The sequence below is a fragment of the Octodon degus genome, unplaced genomic scaffold (assembly GCF_000260255.1).
Source record: "Octodon degus isolate 3935 unplaced genomic scaffold, OctDeg1.0 scaffold00031, whole genome shotgun sequence".
NCBI lineage: Eukaryota > Metazoa > Chordata > Mammalia > Rodentia > Octodontidae > Octodon > Octodon degus.
The window spans coordinates 8644408-8659373 of record NW_004524607.1 but is presented as its reverse complement, the minus strand read 5'-3'; the positions used below and the strand labels follow the sequence as shown (position 1 = coordinate 8659373).

Below are 14966 nucleotides of genomic sequence, written 5' to 3'. Positions count from 1 at the left end.
AGTTGCATTCTCTTAATGAATAGAATGACTTGTTCTAATGGTGTTTGTAAATAGGATCACAAGTCTGCATCTTATACAGCAATTAACCACTAAGAAGAATATATGCAGGGTATTATTTGTTGAAACTGTACTTCCGATTTGATTTGAAACTGTCTCATTGCTATCTGTTTATCAATAAAACTTTGAAAAAAAAAGAAAAAGAAAATTCACCAAATTTTGGGGGTACCAAATTTTAGTCCAGCATCAGTTTCAAGGTAGTTTCTGGCTGTAAAATAAATGAACAAATTCCCGGTAAGTCACAATGTTCTACCCATGAAATGCCACCAGCTGAGTAGAGCTGAGTGGTCTGCAGAAATCCTTTGGTCCATCCTCTCAAGAGTGCCAAACAACTGGAAGCAGGCTTCTTCCTGCCCAGCTAACCACGTTGGACCTTTGGGGTGGTCCTGTCTCCGAGGCTTCCCACTGCCCCACAGCTCCTTGTAGATTTCCAAGTGCTGCATCTTCTCCCAGTTCTTGGCAGTAGCAGCTGTGTTCTGTAAGCTCTGTGTGAAGCTTAAACCCACAGCTATGAATTACTACCACTGTTCCCAGAGGCAGTGCATCAGTGGGCTTCCACCAGGCTTTTGTCGATAAATTTAGATCAGCCAGTCAATAGCTGTAGACTTGTTCTAAGCACATTTGTATTTAAACACATGTTATTTAATCTATATTGGTGATTCATTACTTTCAACTTGCAGCCAGTGGTGCTACCCTTCGCGGGGATGAAGCGTCTCTAACACACCCTTGTCCTATTTTCTCTGTGAGGCCCATGACGCCTCCTTATGCTTCAGAATGGGAGACAGCATTTCGGCACACAGCTAGGTTAGACAGAAACATTAGAAAGGAGAGAAAAAGGACCAGTGAGACCTGGGCTGGATAGAGAAAAGGTGCTTGCTGATGGCACTAATGCTGAAATAGAAGGAAAGGACCCTCCTGCTGCCTTGTTCAACTTCAGCTGGGGAGCTATGGTGTGGAGGAGATCCCAGATTTTCTGCCACCAGGCATCAGATTGAGAATGACCACAAAAGCATTCTGAATTTGGATTTGGGGCTTCGAAGTGGACTTTGGTGCTCAGAAGAATTTGCACCTGGAACCTGGGTACTGAGCAAGCCTGAACATGAGGAATGATGGTGCATTTCAGAGTTAAAATCCTCTGACACCTGTCCTCCACTCCCCAAGCTGACTCCACCTCTCTCCCTTCCTCTGCCTTTCTCTCTCTCTTTCCCTCCCCATCTCTGTCCTAGAGCACAGGACCCAGCTCAGTGTGCTTGTGTCTGTAAATGCCACTAGGGACCGTGCTTTCCCCCCCCCCCCCCCGCAGTAACCCACAACCCCACATTCCCCTTCCGTCCCCATCACAGCTTCCTGGGGTTCCAGTTGGTACTCCTAACACAGCAGTAACAGTGGTCCTAACATCGCAGTGACTGCAGTCAGATGCACCGACAGCTCACACATTTCTTTGCGCAGTTCTCAAGCAGCAAATACCTTCCTCTGCACAGGCTAGTGTTAGCTCTTCATTGGAGAGGTAAGAAAATGGAGAAGAGTGCTGGGGAGATAGCTCAGCAATCTAAGCACCTGCCTGGCAAGCTCAAGGACCTGGGTTCCATCCCTGGTACTGTATGTTGTGCTGGCCAGCCTGAGAAACCCAGACGCACCATGCTGGCCACCAAAACAGAGCATGTGGATGCCCGTCTATAATTCCAGCACTGGAGAGGCTGAGATAGGAGAAGCCCTAAGAGTCTGAGCTGTGTCGGGAGATCTAGTGCCAAATAAATAAATACATAAATAAATAAAAGATATTTTCAAAGAGAGGAAAAAAATGGAGATGAAAACTGGAAAGGACTCAGCCAAATACCTAAGCTTGCGAATGGTGAAGGCAGAAACTGCAGGGGACAACAGAATCTGGAGCTGAGGTTCAGCCCCAGTGCTGCACTCTCTGTGACGGGGCAGCCTGGAAGCACTTGAACAAAAACACAAAGATGCCTCCCTCTGCGGCTCAGGGTAGAGATGGAACGGGAGGAAGGGAGATATCAGTGTGCAGGCCACCTATTTCCTTGCTGTCTGGGTTGTGGGGAAAATATATTATGATGACACTGAGCCCTGTATATGTAATTATACGTGTATGACTATGCATAGTCATCTTCTGTCACCTGAGACGTCACAGCTCCTCTTAAAATCTGAACATACACAAATCTTTACTCAGAAATATTTTCCTATGCTCCATCAGCTTTCCTGCCTTCACATCTTGAGACATGTTTTGAGGAGAAATCTGAACAGACGAAAGGAGATATTTATAAAATGTTTTAGGTGAACAGATATTGCATGGCTCGGAAACAGTATCTTTTGAAAAAGAGAAAGGAAGAGCTTATGTTGTACTTGATAACAGAGAAGGCGCAGATTGAAAATCAAGACAGTGGCAAATTCTAAGCAGGCCAGGAACACAACCATCACGGAGCATGAAAGCCACTCTCAGGTCCTGGCACTGTACCGTGGAGGACAGTGACTGAACTGGGAGTCACGCACCACAGGAGACACTGTCTTCGGCCCCTGGGGCCCGCACACTCCCCTCCTTAGCAGCTGCAGGTCTCATCGGCACAGGCCAGCCTGGCCCCTCCTTCTCCAGGGAGCCACAAAAGCCAGTCCATTTTCCAACCAGAGAATTGGTAAGGAACAGGTCTTACAAGACTAAGCTGCTTTGTTTTAAATGCAGGTGCCTTCTTCTATGACTAACACACAAGCCACTTAGCCATTGCAGACGGAGAGTTGGGAATTATTTTATCACAAAAACCTGCTCAGTTGGGAAGTGGTGTTGAGCAGGCATGTGAGACCCATCGGCCTTGTGCAGGTGTCGTGGCTCATCTACCTTCAAGGACCTGCTCTCCTTGCTCTGGTGGAGCAACGGCATCTCCTACTTTGAGGGTCTCCCACACCTCCCTGTGATTTCCATGGTGTGAGCTCTCTGCAGGAAAGCAAGGGACTCCTCTGTCACTCAGGGCCAACCTGGTTCTAAGCACAGTGCTAGTCCCTAGCCCATGACCTGACAGTGTCCTGGACAAGATTGAAAGAGAACAGCCACTACCCAGTTTTGTAGCTGAGAATATGATGCCCATACACCTTAAATGTTCAGTAAGGACTTCAACAGGGGAGGCGACCTGGAAGCAGGCCCAGAATCCCACTCAGGTCTGCCCACAGCATGGAGACAGTGCCTGCTCTCTGGGCTGGGTGGCTGCTCAGTGTTTCTCCGAATGGTCTGTAGGTGGCGCAGTAACCTCGTGAGTCTCAGCACCCAGGCTTGTGGATTTCTGCCTGGCTGGGTACTCAAAAGTGAAAGTACTTGTCAAAGTCCTTGGCTCCTTGCCAGCATAGAAATCATGACTCGACAGTCTCTCCAACTTCTCAATTCGCTGATGCAAGACTGTGGCCTTCGAGGAGGTGCCAAGGACGTTCTCTAAACCCAAAAACTGAAAAAGAACCACAGGAGGAAAAAAAAATAAAGGAAACTGATGCTCCCTTTTGGTTGTCCTCTGTTTGACATCTTGGCTTCTTTCTAAAGTAACTTTTCATGCCCCTGTGGAAGGGTGAGCCTCAGAAATTCTAAAGGCTTTGAAAAACACATATCATTTACTATCCCGGGAAAAGCCTGCATGATTCTGCAGAAGGTCTTCATGGCGCAGCACGCTCTCCCGATGCAGAAAATAAAGACAGAGAAAGGCGCCCTGATTCTAAAGTGTGCAAGGAGCTCACAGTGATGTTAAGACAGTCAGAGTACGCTGAGGAAAATGACTCAGATCTTAACTCACAGAACAGCCTAACAATCTGCATGAAGACCGCCTGAAATTAAAAAGGAGCTGCTTCAAGTCAGCAGAACATGCACGGGGACGCAGGGCCTGGAACGACCCCACCTCACTGAGGGCTCATTTTCCAGGCCCTCTCCCCACTCTGCCCCTCCACACCTACAGCTGGGACCTAGAAGTCCTCATGAAAGCCACCAAGACCCGGGGTAGAGACACAGGGAATCCTGGAGGCCAAGCTCGAGAGCACTGGGTTTGCATTTTCCACATTGTTCAAAAGAGACCGAGGCACCGGTGACAGTGCGTGAGCACGGGGGACCCTAGGGTGGCTCGGCTCCATCCCAGGATGATGAGAGGGGTGGGGTGGCTGTGCAAGGCTTGGTCAGCACACTGTGGGCAGCAGAGGCACTGAGGGGCAGGCAGGGGGCGTGGTATTCCCCTACCTCTCCCCACCTCTGTCCCTGGGCTGTGAGCAGGTTGTATGTCTCCGACTAAGGACACACTAGGTGAAGGACATTCTTACCTGATCCATCAGTCAGAACACTTTCTACCAAAATGTTAAAAATTCAAGATCCAATAGAATATCAAGGTCAAACTATGGGGTGACAGGGTATAAAATGATGTCAGATCAGCTTCTTAAAGCAAGCTACAGGGCTCAGTAGGTAGTCAACAAGTACTCTCATTAGAAATGACATCTTGAAACTACGGCTTTAACAACAAATAATTTCCTTTTTTTTTTTTAGGAGACGCTGCTGAAGAGATTTTTTTTTAAAGTGATCAGTCTGACCTACTGCTAGTTAAAGTGAAAATCATTGAATGCTTATGGGCAGCCATGAGACAGTATCAGAAGCCTTGAAGATACCTACCACAGAAATTATAGCTAAACAAGTACATCCGAGTACTGTGGTTGTGGATATGCAGAATGCCAAGCTAATCTATAATGAAGATGCTAACTACAGATTTATTAATAGTTTCAAAACAATGATGCATTCAGGAAGAGGGTGTGGTTCAATAAGCCCCAAGGCTTCCAAGTAGTGAATTCTCAGTAATAAGAAATGATGCCGATTCTCTGATGTAGAAATATCATCAAGGAAAGTTTCAAAGAAAACTGTCATTTCAGGGAAAATTCCCAAGAGACAACCCTTCTGGAATAGCACACAAAGCACTGTACTGTCATTTGCCAAATTAAAGGTAAGTATTAACGCCGATGCAGACACGCTCGTGTATCTTCGTGTATGTGTATATAGTTTACGTTGTTTTCCACGATGAAATATTCAAAATTATGAAATAATGAATACATGTGTGTGTTGTTTATACTGCTTTCCAAGAAGGAGTATTTGGAATTACAAAAGAATGACTAGTGATTTCGAATCGCTGAAGCCCAAACCTTATTAGCATCATTTATGGTGAAGGGCGAAAGAGAAACTCCATTTTACACCTGCAGAATCTGAGGTCGGCTGCAGGCCACAGGCGATGGCGATAAAGGGAAGAACATACAGGAGAAACATAGAGGAGTGGGTTATAGTCAGGACAAGCTGTGTTCTTATTTGCAAACTGAAAACACAAAACAGAAAAGCTAGGTGACAACTGACTAGCATTGGGAGAAAGCAAGCGTCAGGCAAATGTAAATACATCTTATCATGATGAAATTCTGGGGGACTGAGTTTGTTCTTGATCTGTAATCGCCAGATCGCTAGCCCGGGAGTGAGGCTCTGCCCAGCACCAACAGCCTCCCTTGAACTCAGACCTTACTGAGCAGAGCCGCAAAGGCTAAGTGCGCGCGCTAGGCCCACTGCTCTGCTTTACGCCAAATCAGAGCTGAATAAACAAAGGCGGGATTAGTCACACTTGTGTAAATTCTTCCATCGTGCTGTAGCCAAAACAGATTTTCACGTGATCCTGTTTAAACCAGCTAAACATCTGGACATGTGGAAACTATTCTTTAAAGCGCAAGAGGACCACACGCTGGCCGTGGTTGAGGTCAGCCCCCAGGAGGCTGCAAGGAACCCGCATCCAGGCCCCGAGCCGCTTACTTACAACGAAGCCAAGTTTCTTATAATCCCGGGTGTACATGGACTTGCGCTTCTCCATGCTTCCACTGCTGTTATTCGGTTCAGACTCCGCATCAAAAGCAATTCTTCGAAGTTCAAATATGATGTCCCTCTGAGCCTGAAGGAGTTAGTGAAGAGGGGGAGGGGAGAGAGAGAGAAGGAGGAAGGGGGACAGAGAGGGAGGGAGGGAGACAGAGAGAGAGAGAGAGAGAGAGAGAGAGAGAGAGAGAGAGAGAGAGAGAGAGGCTTTCATTGTGCACTGTGACAGGGTCTCCCTCTTCCCTGGGCCTAAATGAATCACTGCCCTGGAGCAAGAGAAAAACAGATACAAAGCAAGCAGCTTTCTAAGTCAGGCTCTGCAAAAGGCTGTCACTCCTGCACTCTCCCGGCTGCCAACCAGGGTAGACCTCACAGTCTAGGTTTCTGCAGTGCTAAAATCTATTGCCCAGGGCAGATCCAAATGAGAATCCCAGATGCCACAGAAGGGTGGGATCCAAGGCTGGGGAGACTCTTGGAGGTGCTCAGGGTTCCGGAGCAGCGTTCATGTTTCCAGGGATGCTTTTCTGCACTAGGGAATGACTTCATGGAAACTATGATGATAAAAAATAAAAGGAAGAGCAAAAGGTGGAAAGCACGCAAGTGTCCATTCACGGATAAATGGATAAACAAAACATGGCTCAGAAGTGCAGTGGGTGCTGTTTCTGAAGGGGGCACATTCTGGCATGTGATACCACCTGGGTGAACCTCCAAAGTATTATGGAAGGGAAATGAGCCAGACTTGCTGCACTCATTGGAGTGCCCTACAACAGTCACATGCGCAGAAACTGAAAGCAGAATGCTGGCTGCCCGGGCCGAGGACAGGGGCCACATGGGGAGTTACTGCTTAAGGGACACGGAAATTCTGGTGTGTTTGTTTGTTTGCTCCCTTGTTGAGGGAACCCAGAGCTTTGCACTCAGCTATGTCTCCAACTTCTCTTTATTAGTTAATTAACTAATTAATCTATTTATTTATTTATTTATTTATTTTAAGGAAACGTCTTGCTGGGTCACTAAGTTGCCCAGGCTGGGCTGGAACATGTGATCTTTGTCTCCCTGGGGTGACCACACGTGGCCTTCCGAACACTGCGGTGCAGCTGCTGGTTTTGCAGACCTCTCTGCTGTCCCTGACCACAGGCCTCGCTCCACGATGGGCGCGTTGCTGCAGCCCCCCACTCTGCCTCTGCAGGACACATCTGCAACCCATCAGGCCCTCACATGCCAATAATGAGTCTTTTCCCTTCCAAAGCTGCAGCTCTGTTTAAGCCGAAAATGTGCTACAGCAGGGGCAGTGTTCCCAGCTGTTTTCTCTCACTCTGCGCCTACACAGCAGTGTCCCCCTCCCCATGCCTTCCGGATGGAGACGTCACTTTTCACACATGACCACCAGTGACCCAGCCGGGAAGGACAGCAAACAAACAACCAACCAAAATGGTGCCCAGAATCAGGTTCAATGGGGAACCACCTTCAGCATGGGCTGCTGGAGCATGGAAACCCCTCCCCTCCGGCAGAATCATCAACCATACAGCACTACCCCAGGGCCTCATGGGCTGGGAGCCTGCCCTCAAAATTATCTCCATGGAAAGAATTGTGGCCAAGAGCCAAGACCTGCAGCCATGGGCTATCAAGCCATCTTATCTAACAAAGGGAAAACATGCTTGTGTTCAGGGCCCAATGAACAGGAGGAGCCATTCAGTTTGTTTTCTGTTCCTAGATTCACCTAAATTCTAAAGTTGTGTCCCTGAGCTGGCCAAAGAGCTCAGCGGATTAAAGCGCCTGCTTAGGCAGGTGCAGAGGCCAGGGTTTGCCCCCTCAACCAGGGGTGCGCTGAGACTGCAGTTCAGACTGGGTGTGGTGGCAAATGCCTGTAATCCCAGCTCTTGAGAGGCTGAACACAGGTGGGTCACTGTGAGTCTGATCTATGGAGTGAGACCCTGTAGACTCTGTACTAAAATACAAATAAATAAATAAGTCAAGCTGTGTCCCTAAGTTTTGAGATGATGACACACAGCCACAGGCTCATCCAGAACTCAAGGTGCTCTCGCGCCCCCCCCCACACACACACACAGCTGTGGCACGCCCACCTGGTCCTGAGGGTCCATCTTGGTCATCATCCTGTCTTCCAAGAGGTTGAAGGTAAGCACTTGCAGGACGTAGAGTTGGTGCGCCATCTCGTTGTTGATGGCTCGCTGTGCGCGGATGACGTGCTGGGGAGACGTTCACAAGTGACACTTAGAAACATGAATGAAGAACAAAAGACAAACCAGGCAGCTACAGCGCACCCTCACGGTGATGCCAAGTAGAAGCTCAGCATCTTACATGCAGAGCCAGAAGGAGAGAGAGCAGGGAAGAAAAGCCTGGGCTCATGCCGTCTTGGCGCTCTCCTCAGCGGGCCAACACCCAGTGTGGTTAATGGTTTCAAGGCCAGCATCCAGGGAAAGACCTACTGTGTGTAGAAGGGTGCGAAGAGGGCTTTTGGAAGGCACACCTGGCGACCACGGGGGTCCAGTGGTACACACGGATCTGGAGCAGCTCTGCCGTCAGCTGAGCTACCTGCCAGGTGGCCCGTCCCCTTCCACATGGGGAAGTTTGAGAAGCGGAGGCGAAGTGCTGGTGTCCTGATGGCAAGCCCACTGTAGGAGCTCTCTCACAGTGCAGGGAGCGAATGCTGGGATGCTGCTTCCTCAAGGGATTACGTGAGGAACAACGGTCTGTCCCGTAGCAGTGGGACTGAATGCAGAGCAGACATAAGGAGGGTGGTGGGAAACTGGACACCTGGCCTCTGCCCTCACCATGGCCAGACTGCAATAGGAATGGAATAGCTCCTGCTTCTTCAACACTCTGGCCCCATGTCCAGCCCCTTGGGAGAGACCACAGTTGTACCTTAAACACGCCAAACCCTGAGCCAAAGGGGTGACATGTGTTCAAGTCCTTGACTTCATAAGTGCTCCACCCAGCCAGGCCTGGCTGTCTGGGAAGGGCTTTCACCAGCACTTGTTTATTCACCATCGCATCGATGCTGAAGTCCCCAGTTTGGAGAAGTTATCTTACAACCAGGACTAGAGGAAGTCCAGGTCCTCAGGATGCTCCCTGAGGGCCTCCTGACCAGGCAGAGGCCTGCTCAGATAGCCGATTAAGGGAGGAGGGGCCAGAAAACAAAGAGGAAGAGAAGGGAGAGAGACAGTGTTATAATAAAGGGGCTGAACCACAGGTCTCCCTAGAAGAGAAGCCAGATAATGGGAAGGCAGGGACTGAAACCCCATCCCCTCTATTCTCAGAATAGAATGTGAGCTTTTTAATACACATTTCATATTTCAAGTGCATGAACATCTATTTTATGAATAATTGCAAAAGTATCTGCATCCTAAGATGAGGACAGAGAGAATCAACCTTGAACTTCTAGCCATCAAAGTCCCATAACAGCAATGCCATCAAATCAAACTGATCTTTGTGACAGGAAGGCTGTAATTACGCATTCCTGGGGATGTTCTAATCTCAACCACCACACAGGGTAAGACCTCCTTGACTCATTACTTCTACCCCTTCATCTTCCACCTGCTAGCCCTTCACTGGAGGACACTTTGATACTGCAGCTTCTAGTCTTTCTGAGAGCCAACCGAAAGAATGATCTCTCGTGCATTCTTCTGCACTTGGCATAAAAACATAATTTGATATAGACCCTCTCAGGATGCTCATACATATTTCAGAATTCCATGGAGGCTGATGGCTACATTTAACATTCCCAAGCAACAGAGACATCTCTTTCTCAAACAGTGGAAATCGCACTTGTGTTTCTCTTCATCCTTGACAGTCCCGAGGTTTAAAATCAAACTTAATCATAACCAGTCCTGGGTTCTGGAATATTTCATTCATTTGCTCTTATAAAGTTTTTCATTGTTAATGGCTTCCTTGAATGAGAGAGAGAGAGAGAGAGAGAGAGAGAGAGAGAGAGAGAGAGAGAATGCTCCTATGCCTGCACACCACATGGTGTTGCTGGTGTTTTGATGTAGGACACTTTGTTGGTCCCTTCCAGGCCAAGGCAGTTTTTGGAGATAACAAGGAACTTCTTCCACAAGCAAATGGCTAGGGCTCAGACCACCACTTCCTCTCTAGTCACCCAGAACTATGTACCAGACACCAAGACGGCATACAACCCAGCAGCCACTGTAGTTATTCAAATTGGCCAGTCCTCAACCTGCTTAGGTAGCTCTCTGGACCCAAGCATTCCTTCCCTGGAAAACTACAGGAAGACTCCTGGCCACATTGCCCTCCAGCTGCTCTTCCTCCACACCAGCCAGTGCCTCCTCGTGTGGCCCCTGTGGCACGGCATCCCCTCCCATGGGAGTTCCAAGTAACAGCTTTTATTTATTTATTTATTTGTAATGTATTTAGTACAGAGTCTACAGGGTCTCACTACACAAATTGGACTCACAGTGATCCTCCTGTTTTCAGCCTCCCAAGAGCTGGAATCACAGGCACGCACCACCATGCTCAGTGTCAACTGCAGTCTCAGTGCGCCCCGGGATGGGACTGACAGGGCATGCTGGGGATCGAACCCCAGTCCCTGCGTCTGCTTAAGCAGGCGCTTTAATCCGCTCAGCTATCTGGCCGGCCTTCCTTTATCTTCAATGGCCATGATCTCTTGATCTGTTGGCTTCACCAGACCCGAATGATAATGCAACTTGCATTTTGTATGTGTGTGTACGTGTATTGTAAGCCTGCTGAACTCTTCTTTGGAATCACATAGTTACAAATGCTTTCTTATTTCTTTCCTTCCCTTCTCCTTCCCTCCTTTCTCCCTTCCCTTCCCTCTTCTTCCACTTCCTTTTTTTCCTTCCCTTCCCCTTCCTTCCTGCCCTTTTCTTCTCCTTCCTTCTTTCCTTCCCTCTCTCCCTCCCTTCCTCCTTCCTACCTTTCTTCCCTTGTAGGCAGCAACCTGCTTTCTTTCAGTGGCTCACAGAGTGTCAGGACATCTGGTTGTTCTGCTCATTTCTGAATACTCACAGGGTGGCACTTAGAGCCTCTTTGTCACCAAGGTTTAAGGTCCCTTTGGATGAAAAGCCCCTGTGCACATCTTTCTTTCCTTCCTCTTGCAAGGGGGCAGGAAAGATGACGGCTAGAGTTTCAGGACCTGATCTATTTCCAGCTAGCATCCTCATTCAGAACAGTAAAAGCTTCCGCTAGTGGATTTTTTTTAAGCCTCAGAACCAAGATTCCCTGCTTGGCAAAGCTGAAGAAGTGCGGAGTGTAATAAAATGGGGCCCAGCCCTCTTCTGCAAATGTGTCTTTCACTTCCTAAAACCGGTACACAGAGCCACCCTCCAATTCTAGCAGGCCTTTCATGCAGGAAAGCCTTATTAATTTCCAACCCCAGATTAGCCTTTCCCTCCTTGGTGGACTCTTTTGCTTAAGAACAATTTCAAATCACAGAGCAAACCACCACCAGAAGCCACAAGAGGACAGAGGTGGGAGCTCCAAGCCAAGTCCCCCAAACAATGGTCCCAACACACAGGTACTCACTGTTAAAATGATGGAACGGAGCTGCTTCTGCGCCAAAATATTTGCCATCTCCTGTGGACGAGAAACACACCCACACCAAGGCGGAGGTTAGAAAGGCACATTTCCCCCGGGCCATCCTGGGAGTGCTTCGTAACTGTACATCAGCAGTGCTTCTTCGGAGACAGTGAACTCCAACAGGCAGTAGTACTCAAATTATGGTTTTGGAAGTCCCACTTAGCTGGCCAAACCGAGGCCCAGAAGCACAGCGGGGGTGGGCTGGGGATATGGCACCTGTAAACTTTTGTTTTGCTTTCCGAATTTCTTCCTTCCAGAGAAGGGTGAGGGGTCAGTAACCATCAAACACTCCAAAGGAAGCAATGGTTGCCCATTAGAAAACTTCACCATTTCTTATTAGCCTAGCTATGCGCCAAAAGGATTTTTGGGGCTACCCATGGCTCCCACGAGCACTTTCCAATATTAAGAATCAGCACTTGAAAGATCTAAGACTTCCAAAAGCTAGCCCAGCTTAATCTGTGCTAAGGGAGGCTGAGCCACACATACCCCCAAGCAGGTTTTAGCAAAGGACAAACATCTGGGCAGATGTTTCGCTTTAGCGTTCACACTGGGCTTCAACTCTGCTAGTCCATATATTTGTGGACTCTGGCCTGGGCTTTGGCATTTCCTAACCAGAAGAGACGATTTTGGGGATGATTAGCTGAAATGATTCACAAACTTGTTTTGTAAATATGGACAAGTAGCTACTAAGGGAGCTTTCAATAGCTCAGCATAGCCCTGGTACACACTGTGAGAAAGCAAGCAGACTGCTGATATTCAGGAAGACACTCAAAGGTTGTTCTGGTACTTTTTCATGTTGCTTTTACTGAATAGAGAAGAAACTAAACTACGATTTAAAAAACAAACATGAATTCTACCAGGGTTGAAATAAATTTGCAGAAAGCCAGGAGAACCAAGAACATGGAAGGGAGAACTACAAGGGGCAGACAGGCAGGGGACAGGGGTAGAATGGGACAGCGGAGCCTCTACGGGGGCTGACAAAGGGAACTTGGGTGACTTACAGTCAGAGGACAATCAAGGATGTCAACATTGCTCTCTACATCAACCTAACGGCGTCATGGCCACCACAGAAAGGAAAGCAAGTGGGAGAGAAGAAGGGACGGGGATTCAGAGCACTGTTAGAGGCTGGCAGCGTCAGCCTTGCAGCCCAGCCGACCCCTGCGCTGGGGTTGTCGTCCGGAGCACACACAGGGCTGCACCCCACGGACCTCGAGCTCCAGCTCCAGGTCCTCTCCCGTGCTCTTGAGAGCACATCAGAAACGAACGAAGTGGGAGCCCAGAAAGAAAGTGCCCTCCATGCTGTGGGGTTCGCTCTGTGGTCTCCCCCACCTACAGAGGGGCTCAGTGGGGCATTCAGTTGGCTCTGCACTTCATCAGATCCCATGGCAAACAAAAGGCCCAAAACAGCCTCTATTAATTTTTTTAAATAAATAAAATTATTGCCTAACCAACACCCAATTGTTTTCTGTGCACTTTTTGTCCATCATTGGCTTGTAAGATTTTTAAAGGGCACGATACTGTGTCTAGTTTCTCCTACAGTAATTATTAATTTTCTATGCACAACATTTATCTTCTGAGTAAGACCATGGGCTCATTAGGGGCACAGAAAAGGTCTTTGTGTGCTATGCCCAAGTCACAATGTCTAGCACAGAGCAGACAATAAATGTCTTTCAATAAAAGAACAAATGAATATTTTATACAGTCCTCCTAAAGAACAGGAGCTTTGACTGAAAGAAAACAGAAATGCCCTTGTCTACATTATGGATAGTTTTGTATAATATTAGGAAATTGTTTGAGTAAACATAAGAATCTATGTGGAATATTTTACAGCATTAAAATGATGTCAAAGTGTGGATACATATAAATGTGGCTAGAGGGATATACCAACAGAAAAATGCTCAACAAATATTTTTCGTTACTGTTTTAAAGCAGGCTTTAAAACACAGCATACACAGAGTATGCTGACCTTTGGCGGGAGAAAAATGACACGTGTGAGAAAATTTGCATAGAATGAGACGGGAAGTGGCACCATAAAAGTCACTGGGTGGTGTGGAACTCCAGTGGTTCAGTCACTGGGTGGTGTGGAACTCCAGTGGTTCAGTCACTGGGTGGTGTGGAACTCCAGTGGTTCTCTCTTTGGGAATTCAGCTATGGGAGCCTGCAAGCTTTCTCTTTGTGAATCTATCTTTTCTGATTTTTCTGCCAAGTCTTTTAACTAAATTTTTTTTTAAATAATGCTGATCAAAATAAAGATCTGACAAAATTTTTGGAAAGGAGCTCATCGACCCGTTTGCTATGATTTCAGTTTTTTAAATTTCTTTATGTATTTGGTACAGGGTCTCACTACGCAGCTTGGACTCATAGCGATTCTCCTGTCTTCAGCCTCCCCAGCACTGGGATTACAGGCATGTGCCACCACACCCGGACTCGGTGGCCCGCTCAGTGCTCCTGGGGGTGGGGTTGGAGTGGCACACAGTACCAGGGATCGAACCCTGGTCCCTGCGCTTGCCTAAGCAGGAGCTTAGTTCTCTGAGCAATCTCACTGGGCCCTATTTGCTATTAAAACAATAACCAGAAAACAGAATGAATGGGAAGGAAAAGGATTCATCATTTGTGCTTGATTGGTTTAGAGAAGCAGATGTCCTACATCCTGGAGGTGTAGGAAAGCAAGGCTATCACTCCAAGGGAAAGAGACCATGGAAAAAATAAGGTAGAGGTGTTTCTAATCATTCCCAAATCACTTTATACATTTGAAAAATAAAGAAAACCCAGTTAATGGAGTCCTATAAATGTGTTCACCCCTTAGTCAGAAGACGGCAAAACAAAAATCCAGTGTCTGAAGGTTTTAAATATTAACAAACAAAAAAAGATATTTTATGACTACAATATAAAAATACATGATTAAATTTTAATTAGATTGGTGAGAAAATTGGTGCAGGGAGTTCAAAGGTTCTGGGAGGTGTTTTCTTGTCAAACACAAAAGAATTCTGTGGGGATGCTCCCTCCTCCTTAGGTGCTGAATGGAATTCTCTGTTATTAAAAGCAAGGATAAAGTCAGACTTCTAATGCTGGTTCTCACCAGCTTGCAATGTGGTCCAGTTCTTACTCCCTTTGGATCTTGATTTCCTCACTGGTAAAATACAAATAATATGGCTTTCTCTTAACATGGAAATTAAAGGATATAGGAAGCTATAAATAAATAAATAGGAAACTACCCATAAATAAAAGGGTAAGCCTGGCATTAGGACAGGCTCCTGATGATACTGTCACTGACAGCAGGGTTTAGTAAATTTTCCTGTTTACAAAGAAAAAAAAATATTTAGAATGTAGTCAGTAGCAAAGTTTCTTAATGATAAAGTTGCAATCCCTTTAGCATTAAAAAAAAATTAGTCACTGGGGTTTGAAAACTTTGCAAACGAAAAACTAAATTAAAATTCACAAATGGGTATGATGGTCCATGCCTGTAACCACAACA

At 47.1% G+C, this 14966-nt stretch overlaps 1 protein-coding gene across 4 annotated transcripts in view; it reads right to left on the bottom strand.

The window, feature by feature from the left end:
• Elmo1 (engulfment and cell motility 1) overlaps positions 1-14966 on the bottom strand; it is a 623184-nt gene that overhangs the window by 371400 nt on the left and 236818 nt on the right. For all 4 annotated transcript variants that reach the window (XM_023713447.1, XM_023713448.1, XM_023713449.1 and 1 more), the window contains 3 exons: positions 11438-11488; positions 8002-8124; positions 5868-5999 (listed from right to left, as the gene is read on the bottom strand). In XM_023713447.1, coding sequence (XP_023569215.1) covers positions 5868-5999; positions 8002-8124; positions 11438-11488 — 306 coding nt within the window. The remainder of the gene's footprint in view (positions 1-5867; positions 6000-8001; positions 8125-11437; positions 11489-14966) is intronic.